At 42.6% G+C, this 9,548-nt stretch overlaps 1 protein-coding gene across 1 annotated transcript; it reads right to left on the reverse strand.

Moving 5' to 3' along the window:
• Nucleotides 1-709: 709 nt before the first annotated feature.
• mrpl37 (mitochondrial ribosomal protein L37) lies at nt 710-7,586 on the reverse strand. The gene is made up of 8 exons (XM_074687796.1): nt 7,060-7,586; nt 5,342-5,525; nt 3,918-4,033; nt 3,299-3,487; nt 3,019-3,173; nt 2,454-2,585; nt 1,977-2,051; nt 710-1,107 (listed from the first exon to the last, which is right to left on the reverse strand). Exons 1-8 carry the CDS (start codon nt 7,442-7,444, stop codon nt 1,030-1,032), a joined length of 1,314 nt encoding a protein of 437 aa, XP_074543897.1. The 5' UTR covers nt 7,445-7,586; the 3' UTR covers nt 710-1,029.
• Nucleotides 7,587-9,548: the final 1,962 nt, after the last annotated feature.

A 9,548-nucleotide genomic window follows, 5' to 3' on the forward strand; every position in this document is an offset into this window, starting at 1 on the left:
AATTAGAGCCCCAAGTGTTTAAAATGTTATCTTAACAATATGATCTGTGAGAGGAGCTGCTGATGCACAGCAATCTGAACCAAGACTCGACACAGAGGAAATCTGACCAATACATCTGGTTTGAACCAGGAAATTTCCTTGGAGACAGCATATTCATGCAGCATCCTCTGAAGTCCTGGAGAATAGGGTGAGAAAAGCCATGATGACATTGTGGAGGCCTACTGTCCAGCTATTCATTCATTGTCATAACATAATCAGCTTCATAGGATTACAAAACGTCTTACATCAAGCTCTGGATTTGATTGAAGGTGCCGTGATGGTAACTACGGCCATGACTTTGAAACTTTTTCATGACTTTGTCCATAGAACAAGTCATCTGCATAAGATTTTAGGAGTGCATTTTTATTATGCGTTTTGTGTTGTGTCATATTTGGAAAAATGAATACATAAGGTTCAGACCTCATGTTTCTAATCACTGATCTCAACTTTCAGATTTGAGCCTATCAAAACAGTTTGTCACTGATCTGTGATCAGCATCTCATCCAGCTGTATCCGTCCAGTTACTGAGCAAAATTAGCAGTAAAAAACGCATTAATGTGCAAATGGAACAGAGAATTCTGACTTTGTCTAACTGTTTATTCATAATCACATTTCATAATAATAATAATACAAATAAAATAAAACAATAATAATAATGATAATAATAAAAGAGGAATCTAATGTAGTTCTTCAGCCTTAGTTTATATTTATTTCAGAACTTCAACAGGTTTCTTCAGAAACATCATCCAATTGAGACAATGTGATAAAGCGCAGGTTTATGTTGCTCCTGTGCCTGTCCTGCCTCACTCAGAGCTGTACAGCAAAGTCAAAACAAAAAGAAAAATAAATAAAAGAAAACAAAACTTTAATAAATCCTCTTTCTTTGACCAACGGGAGCAGGAACAAACATCACGTTTCTTCTTCTTAAAAAAGGAAAATGGAGGAAACATTCATTTTAGTTTTTGGTCCTCACTCTGTCTGTAGATAATCCTACACAGCTCCATGCAGGTACAAGGCCAGGAACTTGGTGAATATTTCTGACTTGTATCCATACAGTCCAGCTGGTAACTGTGGAGAGACGAGAGGCAGAGCGTCAAGAGCCCCTCTGACAGACAGAGCTTGAATTAGTGGAAGACTGTAGGGTCTAAAGGTATGTGCCCTGAACTCAGTCATTTCAGCACAGCACTTCAAACTCATAAAATGTTCAACACAGACCTAAAGGTAACACAAATCCAAAATCTCTACAAGGAAAGCACACACACACACACACACAGTGTGTGTGTGTGTGTGTGCCTGTGTGTGTGTGCCTGTGTGTGTGTGCCTGTGTGTGTGTGCCTGTGTGTGTAATTTCCTAAAGCACTGGTTTCAGTGCAGTGACTTTCTCAACAACTCACCTCAAAGCGCAAGTTTTTATTCTTCCTTCATTCTTCTCTTGATGAGTTCCTTATCTACGAACTCAAACAGTGGCTGTTTAATCTGTTCTTATAATTTTGTGCTTCAAACTAAACCAGGGTGTTTGTGCCTCCCCAGAAATCCCCATTAACCAGCTAAAAGAGTCAGTTTCAGAGCTAACTCAACAACTTTGACTCTCATTTAGAAATCAAGTGAGAGGCTGATGCCACTTCACAACTCAGTTCCTGTTTTCCTCCTGGTATAGAGTACACCTGAGGGACATGACTCAGCGGGTTCATGTCGTTTCTAAAATGAGCAAAAATCAACAACAGTTATGATACAGTCAGATAGACCCTGCAGCTGCAGCCTTAGTGGCTATAACACACCCAGCCTGAAGCACCACACCATGTGCACAGAGGCAGAGAGGGCTGTTCAGAGCTGTATGAGGCCCCCGTTTCAACACGCTGTCTGGTTTCATAGCATGCTTGAAGTAAGAAGTAACATTGGCCACAAACACACACATTTATGACCTGAATTGATCGTACCTTCACTTGTTTCTTCTTGATTAGAGGTCGGGCTTTTGCAAAGTCATAGAGCTCGTTATCTCCATCCATCCAAACCTGAGGGTAGGGTTAAGGTTAGCAGCATGAGGAAAACTGTGAGTGAACAGCAGAACAGACTCTTTCACACAGTCAGTGTTAGCTAACTTCCTTTGGGAACTTTAAATCAAACAGAAACTTTCTTTTTTTGAGTGAGATTATTTTTTCTGATGCTTGAAATATCTTACTTTATGATGCTGAATAAAAATACTCTTAAGAGGAAACCTGCAGGAAGTACAAACCAACTTCACAGTGCCTCAATGGTTCTAACAAATGTGACGTAATTTAAAAGAGTCTTTTAACACGTCCTGCAAAAGGTGTTCCTCACTTCATGTGACTCAGTGGTGCAGACACACCTGTAACCAATACCTGACAAAACACGCAGAGACCTAATGCAACAGTTTATAATAAAGACTGAAGGACCTGGTTCTTGATGCCGTCGTCTCCCGACAGATCCGTGGTGTTCAGCTGGAACACCAGGAAGTGGAATATTCTACCGTTGGTTCCCACAGCCTGCACCGTTATGGGCTTCTCCAGTAACTGCTGGGGCTGAGGCTGAAACACACACACAAGGACACACACACACACAGACAGGTACACACACATACAGGGACACACACACAGGGACACACACACACAGGGACACAGGGACACACACACACAGGGACACACACAGGGACACACACACAGGGACACACACACAGGGACACACACAGGGACACACACACACACACACACACAGTGACACACACACACAGGGACACACACAGGGACACACACACAGGGACACACACACAGGGACACACACAGGGACACACACACACACACACACACACACACAGCAGTGAAAAGGAAGCAGGACAGACAGAGAGCAGGGAGAGTTTGGATCAGCCACTGGTTATCCAGCAGAATAACATCACCCTCTCTGTGACTCTCTGTAAATGTCTGATGCAGGATTGCTCCATGAACGTGGAGCCATGTTTCTCACCCCGTATTGTTTGTGTGCTCGGGCCAGAGCGTTTCCAAAAGCGAACATGATCATTTTAGCTCTGAGCTGCTCTGGCTGGAGTTTCGAGCTGTCAGGGGCTCCCTCTGAGAAGTAAAGTGTATGGGCGTGCTGATACAGGTAGTCGTCTCTGAAACCTGAGAGGAAAAATGGAAATACCTTAAAGAAGGCCTGACACCTGGACGCTCTTTATCTAAAACACAGGAGTGAAGATCAGATCATGATTATGTGACAAAAACATGAAACTGTGGCGTCCTCCTGCCTGTGCAGTTTAAGTCGTCCTTATAGACGTGAACTTCCTGCAGGTCGATGGTAGGAGACACGGGGTAAAAGGTTTCCAGGACGTGTTCCCGTGTGTCACGGACTTCCTGTTTGACAGAAACCTCAGGGAGAGGATCCATGGAGTTAAGGAGTAGACCATTTCTACCTCTGATCTGGAAGAGATCCTCGCCTGGAAGAAAAGAAATGGAAAGAAATCAGGCAGGTATGGACAGCTCGGGCACTCTCAGGTGGCTCTGAGCCGCTTTCTTTCAGTGGTTTTTGTGGTACAGCTCCAGTAGGTCCAGGATTAAATGTTAGACTGAGCTCTCTCACTAACTGTAGGCTGGGGTCTAGTTTTAATGACACAAAAATGCTCATGGTCCCCAGAAAATAGATTCCAGGCCCAGTAGATTTTATTAAACACCAGAAGACGATGATTCCAGTAAGGATATGAACGTATTCTGTCTTTGAAAATGTTTCATCACCGTTGTTTACTTTGTGTACATACTGACAAGCACACCACACAAAAAATAAGGCCATGTGTGAACACATGGGCAGCTCAACAGGGCACCCTTTTATCAGCCTCAGGTCAAAGAGGAGGGAAGAAGGGGATGTTCTACCTCTTTCCCATGTTGCTGCCAGCGAGTATCTCTCTGCCTGAATTCTCCTTCCAAGGTTGGGGTGGCTGGGCTGGAGCGTGGCACACAGATGGAGCAGGTTGAAGAGTAAAGTGTTGCTGAGGAAGGAGCACAGATAAACACTGTTGTTATGTATGTTTGTTTGTTTGTTTGTTTGTTTGTTTGTTTGAGCTGCATGGATCAACATCCCTACGACTGTTAGTCAACAACAGAGGTGGAAAGGTTTATGAAAAATCTGAACCGCTCAGTTTACCTGTCTCAGCTCAGGGCATGTGTCAAATTTTCCTTTTATTTCTTTGTTTTACAGTTTGCAGCATGTGCATGGTTCATGTGCCACACAAGGCCAGGGGCACAGCAGGACAGGTGTGGAGGGGGGGATATTTACTAGATTTGATGTGATGATGGTTCTGTTCAGTATTTTGTGCTTTGAACTCACTTTTCGATCCCAGATTTATAACTCGTTTCTGGACAATCGTCTGTGCCTGTCCTCAGCTTGTCTTTTCTCTCATTAAACCCTGCTGTGTTTGTGAAGTTTCATGTAAAGCCTGAGCCGCTGCAGCGTCCAATCAGAGAGGGGTATTCCAAATGGGGGCGTGTCTGTCAGTGAAAAGACTTCCTCAAAGCTGGCTCTCGTGTTTCCTCGTTCATAGCTCCTCCTATCAGTCTCCTCCCTCCTCTCTCCTCCGAGCACAATCAGCACTTTGGGACAGTCTTCAAAATGGCGACTGAGAAAGTACTTCCGCTAACGCGGAGGAGAGAGGAGAGAGGAGAGAGGAGGCACAAAAATGTACGCATTAAGACGCACCCTGAAAGTCCTCCTCACTCACAGCAGTCTCCTCCTCCTGCGGCACCCAGAGCAGAGGGCTGCAATCAAATAAATCACACATGTGCGTGTTTATTTGGATCACTGCTGCTGGTCCCCAGCCCGGATAAAGGAGGAGGGTTGATATTTGGACATTTCAAAAAAAAAAAAAGAGTTGACTGAAGAAAGTTAATTTGTAGTTCTAAATATATTTATAGTGTGTTTTTTAACCTGCTGTCTGTCTCTCCCATGTCATTCCTCTCTCCTACAGTGTCTGGCACAATTACATGCAAATCATTTATTTTGCAAAGTAGGTGAAGGCGTCATTTAGCGATCTTTAGTGGCTTCTGGGACAGCCACTACTATTGGATTCAGCCTGCATAAAGCCCAAAGGAGAGACAAATGAACACCATCCACTACATGCTTTACATCCCAGGACTTTCCCATAGCCATCTTAATAAATGCATATAACTAAGCTCAACGTTGTTTGCGAGGTGAATTCTTGTTCGCCATCAAACAGGAAGTAGTATTTTGGAGCACTGCAGAAAAGATAAAACAGATACATTCTTCAAACACTCTGAAGAAACTGCAGAGCAGAAGCTACCTGTAAATCTCTTTGTCTGGTCGTATTTCAGTCGTGTCCCAGAAGCGTGCGTGTTTGATTGCGTTTGTCACACGTTCATCCTGATCAGGGATCTGATTGGCTGGGCTCTCAGCCAGTGAGAGGACCTGAGGTGGCAGTCCAGAGATCAGCTTGGTCTTGGTCAGCCACAAAGCCTGACGTACACCTAATGGACAGGGAGGGACAGCAGGACAGGCACAGGTCAGGGTTAGAAATGTCTGTGTGGTTTTAAACAGGACGTGCTTGTTCAGAGACACGAGGTACACACAGATGAAAACCCTTTAATCCCTAGAAACCATGTCAAGCAAAGCGTACAGTAGGGCTGAACGATTTTAAGAAAAGATTGAATTGCGATTTTTCTGGCAGATATTGTGATTTCAATTCGATTCACGATTTTCTTCAAATCAAGCTTTGGGATATTCACATGTAGGGCTAAACGATTTTAGAAAAATATCTAATTTTTCTGGCAGATATTGCAGTTCATGATTTTTCAATCATCAATAGTGATAATAAATAATCTTTTTTCACCAACTTCTACTCCTAAACAGAGGCTTTGTGTTGTTGACCTGCTTACCAGCACTTTTAGCATATAGATTGTCTACAAATTTGTAAAAGAGAATGTGTATAATACTTGACACAACAGATCCTGAGTCAGTCAGGAGCACTGCAAAAAATTGCTGCTTTGGCGATCTCAAAATTGCATTGTCTAAAATTGCGATTTCGATCTGAAAACGACAAATTGTTCAGCCCTAGCGTACAGCCTATCACACTCTTAAGACAAAATCTTAAGTCTTGTAGTGAATGTGTTATCAATAATTTTTGGTATGCATAAGAACTGTACCCCAAAGAAAGGCATTTAATGACATTTGTTTACAATTAATTTCCCCCAAACAACTGAGGAAACATTGTTGTGCTGTTTGGGTGCTTTGATGGTGACACTGATGGTGATTTATTCATCATTTAACTAGCACAGCTACCAAAGCATGCCTCCAGACTGTGTCAGAGCAACCTGACCAAGCAGGAGAGTGATGGAGGGCTACATGGAGTGGTAAATGGTAAATGGACCAGTACTTATATAGTGCTTTTCTAGTCTCTCAGACCCCTTCATCACATGACCTGAGTCCCACAGGCTTCTGATCTAAACCCAAATGAGATGGTTTGGGATGAGTTGGACCATAAAGTGGAGGAAAAGCAGGCCATAAGTGCTCAGCACCTGTGGGAAACCTTTCAGGACTGTTTGAAATCATTCCAGGTGATGACTTCATGACGTTGATGAGAGAATACCAAGAGTGTGCAAAGCTGTCATCAACGAAAAAGGCTGGGTACAATGAAGAATCCGAAGCTTTTCTGGTTTGTTTAACATTATTTTGTTTATTTTGTTTATCACATAACTCTGTACGTGGTCTTTCATGGGTCAGATGTCTTCAGGATTAATCCATGATGTAGAATATGGTGGGAAATAAATAAAAAACCACTGAATAAGAAGGTGTTACAAACTTTGACGAGTATGTATATGATAGTGGAGCTGGAGTCATGTTTTTGATGCTCCAAGCATTAAACACCACACAACGGCTCCATCTGCTGGTCAGACATGTATCTGACTCATCAACACCACAGTGTGTTATGGGACTAACCAGTCTTCTCATCCGGAACGATGAGTAATGAATAAGATCACATGTGATGAAATGTTAACATTTTACCTTCCAGTGCGCTGGTCCTCTGGTTGAATATAAAACACGGCTTTTCTCTATAAAGCGGCATCTCCTCATTCAGAGGAGATCTGTAGTGTCTGGGATCCTCATAGTCTCTCTCCCACCGGGGGTTAGGGGGCTTCGACAGCCCCGGAACGAAGTGCATCCTGTCCCCGTACGTGACCGGCGGCAGTCCGGGGATCTCGAACCTCTCCTTGGGTACAACTCTGGGGCGAACTTTCCCTGCCAGACCCCGGCTGATGCTGAAGAGTCTGCGGGCTTGGAGGGAGCTGCTGGCTCCATGTGCAGACAGTCCTTTCACATTTCTACCAAAAACTACCAGAGCCAGAGACTGAGGCGACGTGTTCAAACACCGGGTCACTTCCGGGAACATTGTACTTCTTGGTGACCCCGAAAGTGGAAATAATAAGGAAAACTAATATCCTGACCTTGAATTATGTCCAGTTCTATAAACTGGTGAACAGCGGCGCCATGCTTACTGTTTCCTTCTTTGAGTTGGAGTGGCGGCGGGTTAACCCTAACCCTGGTGCAATTCACCATCTACTGGTGTGGAGTGTAAATGACAATACCCAAAGTGCGCTAAACATTCTGCAACTGCGTAGAAAGAAAGAAAGAAAGAAAGAAAGAAAGAAAGAAAGAAAGAAAGAAAGAAAGAAAGAAAGAAAGAAACTATTTTTGCTTGTCTTTGCATAGTGATTAAAATTTTCTAATTTTCTTTGAATTTAAAAAATCAAATATTTGGGCACTGTAATATCAGTTCTGTCCCTTTGAGAACAACAGAGGCTCACAATACTTTTTTTTTTCTCGTGTTGGAGATGTTTTGAAAAAACACAATCTTTTCACCTGTGATAATTGTATGGATTTTAGTGTTTTTAAACTGTTTTTTAAACGTTTAAACAATCAAGTGTCAACACTGTTTTCTGAACTGGCCACCAGGCGTCAGAGCTCTCACAGGGCAGCCATACGATCTTCCACCAGTGGCGATTGTCTTGTCCCAAGACACAGGACTTCACTACGACAGTCTGCTCTTTCGGTCAAAGGGGCAAAATTGTGGAACTCTCTGCCTGTACATCTAAACTGGAGAGAAATAAGAACGCTTTTAACAAAGGACTTGAAAATGGCTTAAATCAAAACAACAGTGTTTGCATTAATAATTTTAATTGGTTGACGACTGATCACGTTGCCTTGGCGTTACATTTTATGTATGTATTGAAATTTGGAAAACTGCTTCTTTTTAACTGTCATATTTTATTGTACATTGTACTTTTTCTTTCCTTGCTTCATTTATTGATTTTTTTTTCATAGTTCATGCATCAGAGGGTTAATCCAGTATGTCCATGTCTTAGTCTAGATATTATAGTGTTTGTTCTCCAATTTAATCTTTCCTATTTCATTTTATCAACTTTCCTTTGGATTCTTTTAACCATCATCCTTTCTCTCGTCCTGCCATCACTCTGTCCCCTTACCTCCATCCCTATTTTATGATGCTGTCTTAATAAAATGGTATAAATCAGTGTGGTTATTAAGTGTGGCCTTCTTTGCTCTGCTCCATTCAGATGTCTCTCTGCTGTCTGAGCAGTTGTACTGTAAACTGTGATGATGTTGATTCTGAACAATGACTGCACTTGTTTTCTCAGTCTACTGTACTAATAATAATACAGTGGTCAATTCTCTTGAGTGAACCAAAAATCAATCACTTGTTCTTTTCCCAATATCAACTTTAAACACTGGAACAGTGGAAGCCACACCAACTTAATTAAATGGAGCGAGCCTGCGAGCTAGTTCTGGCAGTCAACTCGAGCTGCTCCCCTATGCACATATCACATGTCTTTCTCGTCATAACCATCTTCCAATCACATGCTCTGCCTCTCAATCTGGCGGTCTATTTAAACTGAACGTCCCATCTCTCTCTCTGCCTGTCAATGCCTCTGATGTACTGCAGTCGTGCTGTCGTGTATTCTGTCATCCCCCCACCACCCCAGCAACCACCTGCAGGCTCCAGGGGGATTGTGATTTATATGTCTTGCTCATCACTCCTCAATGCTGCTATTAAAAAATTATGTTCTAGGAGTGATGAGGCTGGAGCCTGGGCCCCAAACTTAAATGTATTGCTGCAATAAACAATTCAAACGTGAGTTGACTGACTGAACTGTATTTATTGATGAATCTGCACAGATCTGTATTTAATCAGTGGACCCATTAGTATATTTCTGTTCATTTAATAAAAATGAAACTGCTTGTCTTCGGCCTTTTCTACTGTGGCATCATGTAGCATCTATTAATGAAGGCAGTTATTTCCCACCAAACTGAGCACACAGTGTTGATGGTTTTACTTTATTCATCCTGAAACAGCAAAGCTTCTCTTATGACAGTAACTCACATGTGTATAAAAGGATATGTAACACAAAAATGCATGAAAAATACATGGTCTTAACACAGAGCAGCTGGTCTACTGCAGTATGGACAAAGAACCAGAG

This window comes from Halichoeres trimaculatus, unplaced genomic scaffold (genome assembly GCF_033239565.1).
Source record: "Halichoeres trimaculatus isolate MK-OKI-2021-1 unplaced genomic scaffold, fHalTri1.1 fHalTri1_scaffold_15, whole genome shotgun sequence".
NCBI lineage: Eukaryota > Metazoa > Chordata > Actinopteri > Labriformes > Labridae > Halichoeres > Halichoeres trimaculatus.